Here is a 17,209-nt window from a genome sequence, read left to right on the forward strand (position 1 = left end):
GTCTTGCAAAATTTTGCTGACTGGATATGTTATGCTCATGTCACTCAGTGCAAACAGAGTGATAATAAACTCGCAATTAGAGAGAGAACTTGAAGAAGAATATTGGCTTTGGCAGCCGTTGTTCTATCCCTCCAACACTGTATATCTTTAAGAACTTTGCAAACTGTTCCGAGATCAGCTGCGAATTGCATAACTGCATCATGTCGCTCAACCCATCTCGTTTAACAATGTGGCTGCAGCGAGTGTTTTAGGTGACTCTTCAACGTTGCGAACAGCTTGCTAGACGGCTGTAAAGAACGATGCTACTTCGCCAGTAGTACCAAGTGAGTTTCTCACACTTGTAACTTTGCAACTGCAAGAGACTGCGAGGTTGATCTGAGGACTTCGGCACGGTGCTACTTGCACGTTGATAGCTTTCTTTTTTATTGTAGCCACAGCTCCTATCAGTTCCGACATATTAACTGAGCAACCATCACAGCCTATACCCACATTCTCCAGTGACAGAGAAAGGCTTTCCATTCTCCTTACAATCGTAGTACCTAATACTTCACCATTAACGCTACGCTCTTGATCTTGACTCTCTTGAAGTTCATCGTCAATGTTTTCACTACAAACATTGTCTTTATAGATGTCAACGAAACTCAAAAATCTTTCGTATAATTTGCCGTTACCATCAACATACAGGGTGTTTCAAAAATGACCGGTATATTTGAAACGGCAATAAAAGCTACACGAGCAGCGATAGAAATACACCGTTTGTTGCAATATGCTTGGGACAACAGTACATTTTCAGGCGGACAAACTTTCGAAATTACAGTAGTTACAATTTTCAACAACAGATGGCGCTGCAAATGATGTGAAAGATATAGAAGACAACGCAGTCTGTGGGTGCGCCATTCTGTACGTCTTCTTTCTGCTGTAAGCGTGTGCTGTTCACAACGTGCAAGTGTGCTGTAGACAACATGGTTTATTCCTTAGAACAGAGGATTTTTCTGGTGTTGGAATTCCACTGTATAGAACACAGTGTTGTTGCAACAAGACGAAGTTTTCAACGGAGGTTTAATGTAACCAAAGGACCGAAAAGCGATACAATAAAGGATCTGTTTGAAAAATTTCAACGGACTGAGAACGTGACGGATGAACGTGCTGGAAAGGTAGGGCGACCGCGTATGGCAACCACAGAGGGCAACGCGCAGCTAGTGCAGCAGGTGATCCAACAGCGGCCTTGGGTTTCCGTTCGCCGTGTTGCAGCTGCGGTCCAAATGACGCCAACGTCCACGTATCGTCTCATGCGCCAGAGTTTACACCTCTATCCATACAAAATTCAAACGTGGCAACCCCTCAGCGCCGCTACCATTGCTGCACGAGAGACATTCGCTAACGATAAAGTGCACAGGATTGATGACGGCGATATGCATGTGGGCAGCATTTGGTTTACTGACGAAGCTTATTTTTACCTGGACGGCTTCGTCAATAAACAGAACTGGCGCATATGGGGAACCGAAAAGCCCCATGTTGCAGTCCCATCGTCCCTGCATCCTCAAAAAGTACTGGTCTGGGCCGCCATTTCTTCCAAAGGAATCATTGGCCCATTTTTCAGATCCGAAACGATTACTGCATCACGCTATCTGGACATTCTTCGTGAATTTGTGGCGGTACAAACTGCCTTAGACGACACTGCGAACACCTCGTGGTTTATGCAAGATGGTGCCCGGCCACATCGCACGGCCGACGTCTTTAATTTCCTGAATGAATATTTCGATGATCGTGTGATTGCTTTGGGCTATCCGAAACATACAGGAGGCGGCGTGGATTGGCCTCCCTATTCGCCAGACATGAACCCCTGTGACTTCTTTCTGTGGGGACACTTGAAAGACCAGGTGTACCGCCAGAATCCAGAAACCATTGAACAGCTGAAGCAGTACATCTCATCTGCATGTGAAGCCATTCCGCCAGACACGTTGTCAAAGGTTTCGGGTAATTTCATTCAGAGACTACGCCATATTATTGCTACGCATGGTGGATATGTGGAAAATATCGTACTATAGAGTTTCCCAGACCGCAGCGCCATCTGTTGTTGAAAATTGTAACTACTGTAATTTCGAAAGTTTGTCTGCCTGAAAATGTACTGTTGTACCAAGCATATTGCAACAAACGGTGTATTTCTATCGCTGCTCGTTTAGTTTTTATTGCCGTTTCAAATATACCGGTCATTTTTGAAACACCCTGTACCTTGCAGCTAAACTCATGTGCGCTATGTCCGTAGTCTCATCGAAGATTATGCTGTAATAACGAGAATCTTTGATTTCCTGCAGTATTCTCGATAACATCACTGTTTCACAGTATGAAATAAGTTCGTTACATGTTGTTTTACTTATGTAAGTGGCGTTAGCTTAAGTGGTCTCAAGGTGATGTTTTAGTTGCAAGTCTCCAGCGCCAATTCTAAATCTTAGAAGAGCTCTAAAGTTTCCTTCGTTACTCACTATACTTTCACGATCATTCTCGTTTTCTAATAGACTCCCTTCATCTCTATGCACCCGCAGAGGAGTATTTTGCTTTCCATGAAATATGATTCTCTTTATTATAGGTACAAGAGGGTCTCTGTTTTCCCTAATTCTTTCTATTTTCTGTCTTGACAATTGAGTTATGACCTCAAGTTCGCGGTTGTCTCGTGTCGCCAAAAATAATTTTGCATCTGTTGACGCTTCAACGTCGTACTTGAGCTGAGAGTGGGTCTACAGGTCACCATCTTTACCAGTAAGTCTGGCAGACTTTGTTAGTGGTTCAGTCACAAGTGTCTTGGCAATAATGGATTTCTATCCTCCAACCATTTTATTATTCACAAAAATTAAACAGTTAATGCAAAGAAGTCCCTTTTTAACTTATGAGAACACCAGCCATGGATACTTTTCCAAGTGATAATGCTGCACTTGTCTGCATTCAACATGTCCTCTACTGTTGTGCTCGGAAGTAAGAAAGATATAACCTTTTTCAGGTTTCCTTGGGGCTGTGAGAAACTTGTGCTCATATCAGCACTAATATTTCCTGACGCTAATATATCCAAATAATTGCCAATATCCGTGCGATTAAAGGGATCAGTCGATGAACTTTTTTGTGGAAGTTTCGACGATGTGCTGGGCTCTGCCTGTGGCGTTTTTGCAGCTGAATGGTGACCGTAATGTTCAGATTTTGTACTTTTCTTTTTATTATTACATAAAGATCCATTTTATTATATTGTTACGACGTAGGTAAATTAGATGTCCGCGTATTTCTAATATCACTAAGCACAGTACTGACTGAAGTCCGTGGTAATAACGAATAATCGCAGTTGTTCACTTTTTATCATTTCCAAGTTACTGCGACGATTGTAGCTTTCTAACTGACTACCTGCAGCGATTCTGCTTCCCTTATGTAAGTGCCTCGGTTGTTTCGAGAACATTCGCTGCCAGAACGTTCGCTTCCAGAGTTATATGGATTGTGAACAAATATCTACTGTGAAAGCGACAAGCCGATATGTACCTTACGACGTATAATAGAAGGGCGAGTTTCCAATGATGATGTCATCCGGAAATTTATGTGTGTGGAACTTTTATTGTCGATTCCGTTCCCTTCTAGTGCATTCGATAGAGGACCTATATTACTTACCCCTCAGAAATTCTCATATCATATCGCAACGTAATAATTAACGGGGGGGGGGGGGAGGGGAGGGGGGAGTATGTACACAGGAGTTAAACCAAGACAAAACTGAAACCGGTAATTTTTACAACAGAGCCAGGGCAGCTACGCACTGTAGAGGGCGCCCCAGTAGGAATCGCAGATGTTCACAATTATGACAGGAACCATTTGAAACAGAAAACTTAATATGGGCATACGCCCTATTCCGAATGTTTCCCGAGATAGAACGTGTTCAGTGTACATTATTATTTATTTTCTGTATCGCTAAATATACTGTCAGGTTGACAAAGGTGCAACAGTTAGTAAACATTACAACATGCATTTTACAAAGCATCAACTGAAAAATACGTATTTGTAACACATTCACCTCTAAGTATTGTCGTACGCGCAACATTATAACCATTGTACAGTTCAAAATAAATGTTCGATTATCCCGTCGTCAACTTCACTGCATTTGTGGACTCTTGGAGAACATGTGTTGCTTGTCTGAGTTCCTCTGCGCGATGCATAAAGAAGGCAGCAGCGTTTCAATCCCTCGAATTACTTCACCCACAACACACGATAGACAACTGCGTATTCAATGGGATAGTTTAATGGCGGAAAGATATCCCGAACAACGAGCTGAAAGCAATACGATAGTTGGACTATACGAAAACGTCAAAGAAGTTCGGTCGATAGGACACATAAGCCTGCTGCACCAGCCAAAAAATAAATGTGCATTATCTTGGAAACTGTTCGGAATAGGCCGTATGTCCATATTAAGCTTTTTGCTTCAAATGAGCGTTCCTGTCATATCCATGAATATTAACCATTCCTCCTGGGACTGCCTGTACGTGTTCATGTATGTGTTTTTCGCCCTCTGTATCCCACAACACGTAGTAAGTGAAAAAGATCTGAGTTAGTGTGATAGCAAATGCACGTGTTTTGAAATTCCACAGCTACACAATTTTACCTGGATAGCTGCACATTTAATTTAAAATAAAAATAGGCTCACTGCTGAAGGTAATTTACTCGCTCTCTGCTTTAAATGTAGTTAAAGCCAACGTAGTACGTTCGGAAACGTATTTTTTAAGTTAACACGTGTAGAAAAATGGTACACGTGACACGGAAATGAAAAGTAAGTACGTAAGAAATTCATATCATGTTTACAGTTAATGGTTCAAAATTGTTCAAATGGCTCTGAGCACTATGGGACTTAACTTCTGAGGTAATCAGTCCCCTAGAACTTAGAAGTACTTAAACCTAACTAACCTAAGGACATCACACACATCCATGCCCGAGGCAGTATTCGAACCTGCGACCGTAGCGGTCCCGCGGTTCCAGACTGTAGCACCTAGAACCGCTTTTCTTTTTTCTTTTTTTTTGCGTTTGGTCTGGGCGGACGTCACAAGACATCCGTTCAAGTTGATCATTGATTCCTTTACTCAGTCTTTTTTATTACAGAGGGCGAGCAGCCCTCTCACCGGAAACGCTGAGCTACCGTGCTGGCTATTGAACCGCTCGGCCACCACGGCCGGCTACAGTTAATGTATTATTCAGAAATGGAGCACGAAATCTCTTGCTTCATATAAAAATACTACTCAAGTCTTCACATTTCACTCACACACAACATGTGAACGCCTGAAATAGTATTTGATGAGTGGAAGATAAACGTCCTGAGAGCTGGAACGCAAGATTTGTGTGTTGACTGTCACGTGTTACATCGAAGCCGCGAACTCGAACAAACGCTTAACGTTTCCCAAGCCAAACACGACTGCAAAGTATCACGCGGAAAAAAAACTAATGTTCCACAAACTGAAAAGATTCGGAACGTACAAGCGCGTAAACAGCGTGCAAGCAAGCAGCTAACAACCATCTCACTATTATCTAGAACGGTCACTTCTGTATGGCCATTTTACTATCAGATGACAAAGCACATCCTCACGCAACAAGTGGAAGAAGAAAGTGTCCAAACAAAACTGACTTCCGATCACGTGGCCCTCGCGGCCTGATTCTGCACAACGAGCTTTTTCGATTGGCTGTTGGACGTCAAAGCAGCGACGGATACATTTGGTGGGCGAGGGGGGGGTGGGGGTGGAGAGGGGTGGGGCGCGGGGCTGCTTCTCTCGAGTAGCACACACAGGACCACCGGGCTCACTGTCCCCATTCGACCGACGGATCACGATCAATGATGACTCATGCCCACACTTTACGAGACACTGAGGAGAGGTTCGGAATTTAGTCGTGGAGAGTGACAGCAGCTTTGCACCACTACCTCTCCTCCTGTTGCCAGATAAATATTGATGGTGAAAATTTTTTCCATCCCCAGGATCCGAACTGGCCATCTTGGGTAGAGTGCCCGCGAACAAACATTCGTTAACGACCTCGGCTACAGAGGTGAGTGTCAGGATAAGTAGTCGTTTCAGTGATGCTACGTATAAAATTATTGGACAATAATTACATCATATTAGTGGGTTTCCTCTTCTCTCTCTCCTTCTTCTCCTTCTCGCCCTCCCGTCTTCTCCTCGTTTTGGTTCTTCAAGCAGTAGTAAAGGAAAAAAAAGAAAAATTCGGAATAGGTATTATAATTCATGGAAAAGAAGTAAGAACTTTGAGGTTCGCCGATGACAGTGTAATTCTGTCAGAGACAGCAAAGGACCTGGAAGAGCAGTTGAACGGATTGGACAGTGTCTTGAAAGGAGGATATAAGATGAACATCAACAACAGCAAAACGAGGACAATGGAATGTAGTCGAATTAAGTCGGGTGATGCTGAGGGAATTAGATTAGGAAGTGAGACACTTAAAGTAGTAAAGGAGTTTTGCTATTTGGGGAGCAAAATAATTGATGATGGTCGAAATAGAGAGGATATAAAATGTAGAATGGCAATGGGAAGGAAGGCGTTTCTGAAGAAGAGAAATTTGTTAACATCGAGTACAGATTTAAGCGCCAGGAAGTCGTTTCTGAAAGTATTTGTATGGAGTGTAGCCATGTATGGAAGTGAAACATGGACGATAAATAGTTTGGACAAGAAGAGAATAGAAGCTTTCGAAAGGAGGTGCTACAGAAGAATGCTGAATATTAGATGGGTAGATCACATAACTAATGAGGAGATACTGAATAGGATTGGGGAGAAGAGGAGTTTGTGGCACAACTTGACTAGAAGAGGGCATCAGTTGGTAGGACATGTTCTGAGGCATCAAGGGATCACCAATTTAGTATTGGAGGGCAGCGTGGAGGGTAAAAATCGTAGAGGGAGACCAAGAGATGAATACACTAAGCAGGTTCAGAATGGTGTAGGTTGCAGTAAGTACTGGGAGATGAAGAAGCTTGCACATGATAGAGTAGCATGGAGTGCTGCATAAAACCAGTCTCAGGACTGAAGACGACAACAACAACAACATACTTCAGCCGGACAGGAAAACTGCATTAGTGTCCAAAGGTTAATCATGACCGTTGGTAGAGGCGGACAGAAGGAAAAAAGGAGAGCAAACTCTGCGAGCATCAATATTTCCGCACAAGTTGTCTTCGAACAGGAGTGTGAATAAAAGGTAATAAAGAACAGAGAATTATGCTTCAACATCACACTGATGTTTATTCTTTTGTTGTGATCTCTTGGTGATATTGGCTACGTACCCTCCAAGAAGAAGGCTTTTAGAACCCTTCTACATTTTTGGAATTCGCGAACGCATTGAAATATATCTTCCCGCAGGTTGGACACATCCAGAGGATGAACCGGCCAGTCAGTCCTCTTACAGAGCATTCCTGGGAGGCAGACGAATTGCAGCATGTCAGCCACCACCAAGGAGTCTTATTACCTCGCACGTCTCTTTCTCATGACCCATGATTTAGCGGTTATGTTGTCAATTTTTTCTAAAGGTGTAGCTTCTATTTCCAAACATGGCTAGTTATGTGTTGTGGTGAGGCTTTACATGGTTCTCTAACACTTCGGACATTCTGTGCAGGAGCTACGCTCTCATTTATACATCACCCTACCATTGGACAAGAATATAATGGAAGACATGACACCGTTAATACCTACCTACGCTCCTGATGTGCAGGGCTCCACCGTAATGGTAGTAGTCGAGTTCTACGAACTTCACCTGCTGACACACAGAGAGGCTGCCGCACCATCCGACCTGCGTAACTGCCTGTTACGAGCCATTGTATTTTTGTACCCCGCGAGAATTTAACCTCCTTGGCGAAGGCACTGTACCCATTACGGCGACTCGGAAAGCTATTCCAGGGCAAGGCCGAACACGCTGAGAGCCAACGGACCAATAGAAGAGCCAAATGTCCCGTGCCAGTATTGTAACCTAACACCACTTTCGTCATCTTAAACAAATTATTGCATTTTGTCAGGTACTATATTTATGAGACATGCGAACTGTAACAACCTTCTCCTTCTTTCCGATTCGCGGTTAAAGTCCAATACACGTTGAGAGACGCAGCGTTCCCTCACATACACAGGTATTTGGGGGGAACCAGCTGAAGCCTTCAAGGAATCACTTAAGTGACGCAACTTAGCGAAATGAGCCATGCTGGTAGGACCGAAAATACGGGAGTCACGTCTTATAGATTCTGTTAACATTATTACTAGTAGCGTACCTTCTAGTTGTGAAAAGTTCTCACCGTTTAGCCACGAGAATTTAGAGAGATACAGGGGTTCGACAAAAATATGGAAATATCCCAAACATAATACATTACCATGCCTAATATGGTGCAGGAAAACCACTGACATTTAAAATACACTGGTATCCAAAATTAAAGCAATAAACTGAAATTTTGGAAGGTTGCGTTTGTTTTGCCACAAAACAGTATAATCAGGTGATAGTAAAGCAGAAACAATATATAGTATACAGAACGTAAACAACTGCAACATGCGATAAAAATGTTCTTCATTTCTTTCGACTTAACGTATTTACACACACATCCCGACAACTGAAAAATGCGCTTAGTATAGGGTGTGACCACCTCTGGCAGCCATACAGGCCTCGCAAAAGACGGGGCATGCTGTGGATGATGCCATCAATTTCGTGTCGAGGCGATAACGCCCATTCTTACTGCAGCGATAGTCCCAAGTCTTGGAGAGTGGCTGGTGGATGCTGACGTGATGCAACCCGTGTTCCTAGTGAATCCCAGACGTGCTCTATGGGACTCAAATCGGAAGAGCGAGCAGGCCAAGCCATGCGTGTTATATCTTCCGTTTACAAGAAAGCATCAGTCACGCGTGATCTCTGAGGTCGAACATTATCGTCCAGCATTACAAAACCTGGGCCCACAGCAACTTGCAGCAACCGCAAATGAGGTCCCAAGATCTCGTCACGATACCTGACAGCAGTTAAAACTTGCCGGTTTATCCGTAAAATTTCACGAAGAGTTGTTCAAGTGGTCAACATAGTACATGCCCACATCATTACGGATCATCCTCGATATCAGTCTCTTTCCACAATGGTTGGGTCTCGAAACTTTTGAAATTTGCGGTAAGTTCCTATGGGACCAAACTACTGAGGTGATCGATCCCTAGGCTTACACCCTACTTAATCTAACTTAAACTTACGCTAAGGACAACACACATACCCATGCCCGAGTGAGGACTCGAAACTCCGACGAAGGGAGTCACGCGAACCGCGGCAAGGTGCCACAGACTGTGCTGCAACCCCGCGCGGCGGTTGGGTCCCGAAATCGTGTTCCACGTGCCCTCCAGATGCGAATCCGTCGACAACCACTGTCCATACCTAATCGGAACTCATCTGTGAAAAGAACATTGGCCCACTTTTCGACCGTCCAGGTGGCATGTTGACGACTCAACTCTAGACTTTCCCTACTGTGAAAACACGTCAGAGGCAGACATACCGCAGGTCTCCTACAACAAAGGCCACTCTTCCGAAGCCTTCTGTGCACTGTTTACCTCTATCCAACACAACTGGTAGATGCTGCGAGGTCAGTTGACAGTTGCGGTGCAGTACTAAGGCGGTGCCCTTACAGCTAAATAATGGTCCTCTCTTTCTGATGTCACACATGGTCGGGCCTGCCCTATGTTACACATGGTCGGCCCTGCCCTGGTCTTCGCAATACAGTTTCGATCTCTATAAACTGTCGCCACCTCCGAGAACAACAGAACGATTCATACTAAGCGATCGGGCAACATCAGTTTGTCCTGCTTGTATTATTCCCATGGCCCTCCACCGTAAAGAGTCTGGTAGGCGTCTTCTCTGGGCGATACTGCGCCTTCTATGACTGTGTACAAAGCGATTGTGTATGTGCAACTACCCGGCAAACACTATCCCGTTTGTTAGGTGCTCTGACGTCATCGTTCGCGTGCTTATCCATTGACCAGAATGTCATCTTCCGTGCAGGACACGGTAGTACGGACATCTGTTGACAGTTGGTAGGATTATATCGTGAATTAGACAAAGGATGGGGAAGTAGTGGTTTGTTGCTTTAACTGTGGACACCAGTGTAGCTTGCAGTCGCCTCGGAGTGGATAAATACAACTCTTGTATGGTTTTCAAGGGAATGTTATTACATTATTCCTGCAAAATAGTGGCACGTTCACCTAACGATGATGGAGACGGATAGCGACACATACTGTTCTCTCCAAAGTAGACAACAAAGTCTCCCTACTATTGAGTTCTCGTGACTGAGGTAACCATGGGGGATGTGACAATTCATCCTCATGATCGCCAAAGAGGCCCTGGACGATGCGAGCTATTGAACAGGATCCTTGTCGTCTTGGAACACACGTCACCGCTGGGAACAAATATTGTACAGAGGGATGGACCTGATCAGCCAAAATGGTCACGTAATACTTGGCAGTAAGAGACCTTGCATAACAAAAATGGGGCTCATAAAATACCACGATATGTCGTCACACAGCTCCCGCCATGTTTCACTCTTGTCATGTAAACTAGACCATAAGTTGGAAACAGTGTAAAACAAGACTCATCCGACTAAATGACATTCTTCCATTGCTCCAAAGTCCAGATTTTATGGCTTCGGCTCCACGTTTTCCTGTTACGGGCATTTGCATCACTATATGTGGTTCTGAAATTCCAGCTGGTCCTGTAATTCCCTGCTTATGGAGCTCCCTTCACGTTGTTTTGGTACTGACAGGCTGCGCGAGAGTGACATTCAGTTCTGCAGTGACTTTTGCAGGTGTCATCCCCTTATTTTTCGTCACAATACTCTTCAATAACCATCAGTCACGGTCACTTAAATCACACTTTCGTCCGTGTTGTGACTTAGCGGAGGCGAATTCATGTAGCTCCGACATAAAGTACTTACAATTACTCAGAACACTGTTCTGACCGCTAGTGACACACTGCCGACTTTACACAGGTGCCGTTCGCGGTCAAATGCAACAGCGCAACTTGTAGGTTTTGCTAACAACTGAGTTCATGTCCAAGCATGCGTTTCTCTCAGCGTTTCCAATTTTTTGTCCAATTCCTGTAATAACACTATTATTTTCCTTCTCATCATGTTGTTTGAACGATCTCTCCTGTGAACTACGAGGATTATCGACGCTTTACCATGAACGCCCCTTAGATACTGTATATACGACACTTGGACCGCACGGCGTTTAGTTCTATGGATTAGTGAAAGTTGAATAAGGAAATGAGGCGATACTGCAGTAGTTAGCTAAGTGTTATCGCCGGCCATCTTCTGTCGCTTGTCATAATTTAAATCACTTGTTCGTTCCAATTCATTAGGTACTTATTTTCATTCTTAGTGAGTTTGAGATAGTTTGGAAGAATTGTTTTTCTTTCAGGACAAGTTTTACTTTTTTCGTTGCTTTATAGGTATGGATTTATCTATTCCGATAAACGTGGACGATTTGAAGAAGGAATTAGGTGTAGATATACTACTGGCCATTAAAATTACTACACCAAGAAGAAATGCAGATATTTAACTGATACTCATTGGACAAATATATCATACTAGAACTGACATGTGATTACATTTTCACGCAGTTTGGGTGCATAGATCCTGAGAAATCAGTACCCAGAACAAACACCTCTGGCCGTAATAACGGTCTTGATACGCCTGGACATTGAGTCAAACAGAGCTTGGATGGTGTGTACAGGTACAGCTGCCCATGCAGCTTCAACACGATACCACAGTTCATCAAGAGTAGTGACTGGTGTATTGTGACGAGCCAGTTGCTCGGCCACCATTGGTTTTCACTTGGTGAGAGATCTGGAGAATGTACTGGCCAGGGCAGCAGTCGAACATTTTCTGTATCCAGAAAGGCCTGTACAGGACCTGCAACATGCGGTCGTGCATTATCCTGCTGAAATGTAGGGTTTCGCAGGGATCGAATGAAGGGTAGAGCCACGGGTCGTAACACATCTGAAATGTAACGTCCACTGTTCAAAGTGCCGTCAGTGCGAACAAGAGTTGACAGAGACGTGTAACCAATGGCACCCCATACCATCACGCCGAGTGATACGCCAGTATGGCGATGACGAATACACGCTTCTAATGTGTGTTCACCACGATGTCGCCAAACACGGATGCGACCATCATGATGCTGTAAACAGAACCTGGGTTCATCCGAAAGAATGACGTTTTGCCATTCGTGCACCCAGGTTCGTCGTTGAGTACACCATCGCAGGCGCTCCTGTCTGTGATACAGCGTCAAAGGTAACCGCAGCCATGGTCTCCGAGCTGATAGTCCACGCTGCTGCAAACGTCGTCGAACTGTTCGTGCAGATGGTTGCTGTCTTGCAAACGTCCCCATCTGTTGACTCAGGGATCGAGACGTGGCTGCACGATCCGTTACAGTCATACGGATATGATGCCTGTCATCTCGACTGCTAGTGGTACGAGGCCGTTGGGATCGAGCACGGCGTTCCGTATTACCCTCCTGAACCCACCGATTCCATATTCTGCTAACAGTCATTGGATCTCGACCAACGCGAGCAGCAATGTCGCGATATGATAAACCGAAATCGCGACAGGCTACAATCCGACCTTTATCAAAGTCGGAAACGTGATGGTACGCATTTCTCCTCCTTACACGAGGCATCACAACAACGTTTCACCAGGCAACGCCGGTCAACTGCTTTTTGTGTATGAGAAATCGGTTGGAAACTTTCCTCATGTCAGCACGTTGTAGGTGTCGCCACCGGCGCCAACCTTGTGTGAATGCTCTGAAAAGCTAATCATTTGCAAATGACAGCATCTTCTTCCTGTCGGTTAAATTTCGCGTCTGTAGCGCGTCATCTTCGTGGTGCAGCAATTTTAATGGGCAGTAGTGTATGTTGTCTACGATTGGTTTTTTGCAATTGTATGGAATTACGGCTGATTATATGTACGTTATCGAGAGTGCGGCGAACATATGCGGCCGATTAATGTTTCAGCTCGACGTTCTCATGATTGGTACATCTGGAAGTGCAGCAAAGATAGATTATGGCGTTGAATTCGAAGAGGAACCTGGTTTGAGAAGTCGAAGTTGGCCTTGAGAGATATCGTAAGGATCACATACTGTCACTGTTTGAGAAGTATCCTTTGTGGTTGTGTGTTCATGAATCTCTTGTGACTGAGTGTACCGCCCGCCGAAGTGGCCGTGCGGTTCTAGGCGCTGCAGTCTGGAACCGCGAGACCGCTATGGTCGCAGGTTCGAATCCTGCCTCGGGCATGGATGTGTGTGATGTCCTTAGGTTAGTTAGGTTTAACTAGTTCTAGGTTCTAGGGGACTAATGACCTAAGACGTTGAGTCCCATAGTGCTCTGAGCCATTTGAACCATTTTGAACTGAGTGTACCGTTCTTGACTGACACTCTTTTTGCAGGGAAGTCTGTGGGGAATATATAGGGTGAAAATTACTAAATTATATAAGAAACTACGACGTGCACACACTTTATTCAACATTTAAACGTTACTACAGATATTCGGATTTAGGTTATGACTTATTCGATACGCCTGCCATTACTGGCGATGATGTGGCGCAGACGAATTGCGAAATTCTGCATGATCCGCTGTAGTGTCGGTACATCGAACGCTGTCGATGACCTCCTGAATGGCTGTTTACAGCACAGCACTGATTTTAGGGTGGTTGGTGTACACTTTGTCTTTAATAAAGCCCCACAAAAAGGAGTCGCGTGTGTTCAGATCCGAAGAATATGGCGGCCAATCGAGGGCCTTGCCAGTGGCCTTTGGGTACCCCTGAGCCAGAATACAGTCCCGAAAGTGCTCCTCTAGGACATCAAACACTCTCCTGCTTTGATCGGGTCGAGCTCCACCTTCTATGAACCACATATTTTCAAAATCAGGGTCATTTTGGATCATGAGGATGAAATTATATTCCAAAACCTTCACGTGCCATTCGGTAGTCACCGTCCCATCGAGGAATATCGCACCGATTATTCTGTGATTGGACATTGCGCACTACGCAGTTGCACACTCGTTGAGAGTGACGAGACTTCTTGATCACGAAATGCGTATCAGCAGTCCCCCAAATGCGCCACTTTTGTTTATTGACGAACCCATCCAAATGAAAGTGGGCTTCGTCGCTAAACCAACTGTATACCGCATACTAATTCCCATCGTTCCCCGTTGCCAACCATATTGTTTGAACGTCCTAACGCAAATCGTTTTGAAGTTATGAAGATTTTATTTCATATAGTTCAATAATTTTCACCCTGTCTAAGGTATAGGTGGCCTTTGGTCCGGGTGTCATTGTCGAAACTGATGACTCCGCTTTTGGCAAAACGAAATGTAAAAGGAGTGCTCCTGTAGTGGGATTATGGGTTTGGGGGCCCTAATTTCAGGTAGAGAGTGGTCCGATGTAATTTTCAAAGTGCTTCCTAACCAAACAAAGAAAGTTTTGGTTAAATTAATCAAGGAGCATGCGACCGGAAGCTCTGTGGTAATTTCAGACGGGTTTTCATCATATAGGGATTTTGGAAGGGGAGCTATCAACACTTCGTTGTTAATCATAGAACTTAATTCAGCAGTTCAACTACTGGGGCTTGTTCGATTAGTTTAGAGTGTTATCGGGGAGCCATAACGATGCATTTCAACATTAAAGAGCCATTTGGATGAATGTTTATGGAGGCGAAGTGTACCGGAGACATATTGCCAGTTCAAGTGTGTTCTTAAAAGTGTTGAGCAGAGGTACCCAACAAAATTTGTTAGCTAATTTCATATTGGGGTGAGGCGTAAATGATAATTAAAAAATGGTGGGTTTTGATGCGGATTGTTAAAGTATTTATTTTGAGTTTTCGGGGTTGTTTCATCTTTTTTTCCTTTTCTTATGTTGGGTAATGTTTCATTTGAGATTTTCTTTTTATTATTTTCTTTCATTTTGTTTATGTGAACTTCTGGATATATCTCTTTGTATGTATGTGTTTGTGTATCTGTGAGTTGTGATGTTGTTTTAGTTCTGTATTTCCACGTCGGTACGTGATTTTTGTTGACGGCCCTCAAAGCCAGTTTTGGTTTCTCTGGAGGAGTTTGTGCACGGTAAATTTAGTGTCTCATTTTCAATTTACAATAATTTTGACTTCTTCCATTTATCTCATAGTCGTTTCATAATGTTTCCCGTTGTCTTTGGGCTCGTTCGGGTTTACTGTCTGGGTAATACTGTACCAGTAGGGGTGCTGTTTCCTATGCAGTTGATTCGTATCCTGTACTATGTAGATCAACTGAAGAACAGGATGCTATCACTAGCGAAAGCAAAAAAGCGATCACTGGCAGTAACGCAGTTGAACTTCGAAAGCTGTATCCTATTCCTCAGTTGACCGATATAGGGCAACTGAAACACAGGATAAAAATTTTACGTTGTCCTCTTTTTTCGCCATGATCCTATTCTTCACTCGACCTATATAGTTCAACTGAAGTACGGAATGCAAATTTTATGATGTCGCTTTTTTCGCCTTCGCTAGTAGTGCTAACATATTCTCCAGTTGATACTATAAGAGTACTATCGAAGGCGAGAAGACCGACATAAGTAAAAGTTGTATCGCGGACTTGAGTTGACCGATATACAGGTAGGTGCATCCCATATATGTCAACTGACGTACCCGTGTTAATATTACGTCCGTCGTTTTTTTTTTTTTTTCGCTAGCAATAGTATTGACTTGTGTTGGTCAACTGAAGTACGGGATACAAATTTCCAGTCGCTTAGGCGCTCTGCAACTTCTATGTACCTATTTTATTTGTTTGACAAACCCTGTTGTCAGGGCTATATTTTATATGATTAATGTAACTATGCAGATGTTTGCCTAAACGATAAGGACATATCACTTCATGTTGTTATAATACTGCATCTTCTGAAGAAGATAGATTTATATCTATTGAAACCTAGGTAAAGATTGCTTTATCCTTTGCAACTGGTCGGCTGTTCTTAGTTTGATTTACGTGGAACCATTGCTGTAGCGCAGCTATGTTTAAAGTACTGGAATTTTACATATGTCGCTTTTTTCGGCTTCGCTAGTACTAGCGTCACATTCTTCAGCTGATACTAGTAATATCGAAGGGGAAAAGGCTGGCATACGTAAAATTTGTATCCTGTACTTCTACTGATCTATGTAGGTCAATTGAAGTTCGGGATACAACTCATGTATGTCAACTGAGGTACTCTGTGCTATTGTTACATATGACCCTAGCTACATAGCTCAGCTGAAGAGTAGGATACTAGGACTCGAAAAAGCGATATACTTAACATTACGTTCGAAATATGAATTCACATGTATATGTCCACAATCTGTTTTCTCTGTAGTGCATTCGTTTGTTTGTCAACATTCATCTATGCTTTTAAACTTTTGAAATGTATCATCCGTGGTAACTTGCGACGGCATTGCTCAAAGCCGACGGGTTGTATCATATTCTTCAATATTCCCTGCACCGCATGGTGTTTAGCTCTAAGGATTAGCGAAAGCTGGATAAGGAAATGAGGCGATATTGCGGTAGTGAGCTAAGTGTTGTCGCCGGCCATCTTCTGCGTGGTATCTAGGTCTACAAGCTCTTCATAAGCAGTAGTTTCGTGAATGACGCGAAAGCACACAGCGGTGAGGTCAATGTTGTCCCGACTGCAAAACTATGTATACATCTGCACCTACATCTGTTCTACGCAACTGCTGTCACACACGAAACTACTGCATAAGAAGGGCTCACGTTCGTAGACGGTATACAAAAGTTGGAGGAGGGTATTTTTAGTAAACTATCTCAAACCCCCTCCCCGCCACCTTCCTCCTTTCCTGTCCCATTCGCAAACGTGATTTTCTTCTAGTGTTCATATCACGTGGGAGGGAGTGGTATGTTTCCAGACTCTTCCTGGATCATACGCTCTCGGAATTTCAACAGTAAGCCTGTCCGTTATGCACATTGTCTCTTTTGTAGCATCTGCCACTGGAGTTATTGAGAATCTCTGTAATACTCTCACGCTGACTAAACGATCCCGTGACGAAACGTGCCGCTCCTCGTCGGAACTTCTCTGCCCCTTCTACTTATCCAATTTGAGAAGCGTGCCGAAATGATGAACAGTAAGCATCGGTGGAACAAGTGTAAGCCACTCTTTTCCTCACTATTCTCCCAATGAATTTCAGCCTA

At 43.8% G+C, this 17,209-nt stretch overlaps 1 protein-coding gene across 1 annotated transcript in view; it reads right to left on the reverse strand.

The window, feature by feature from the left end:
• The window catches only part of LOC124616869 (S-adenosylmethionine synthase), a 281,538-nt gene extending 273,737 nt beyond the window's left edge, over positions 1–7,801 (reverse strand). Inside the window, exon 1 of the mRNA XM_047145219.1 lies at positions 7,696–7,801. Coding sequence (XP_047001175.1) covers positions 7,696–7,787 — 92 coding nt within the window. The 5' untranslated portion in view covers positions 7,788–7,801. The remainder of the gene's footprint in view (positions 1–7,695) is intronic.
• Between the last annotated feature and the right edge of the window lie 9,408 nt (positions 7,802–17,209).

This window comes from Schistocerca americana, chromosome 1 (genome assembly GCF_021461395.2).
Source record: "Schistocerca americana isolate TAMUIC-IGC-003095 chromosome 1, iqSchAmer2.1, whole genome shotgun sequence".
In the NCBI taxonomy this organism is placed as follows: domain Eukaryota; kingdom Metazoa; phylum Arthropoda; class Insecta; order Orthoptera; family Acrididae; genus Schistocerca; species Schistocerca americana.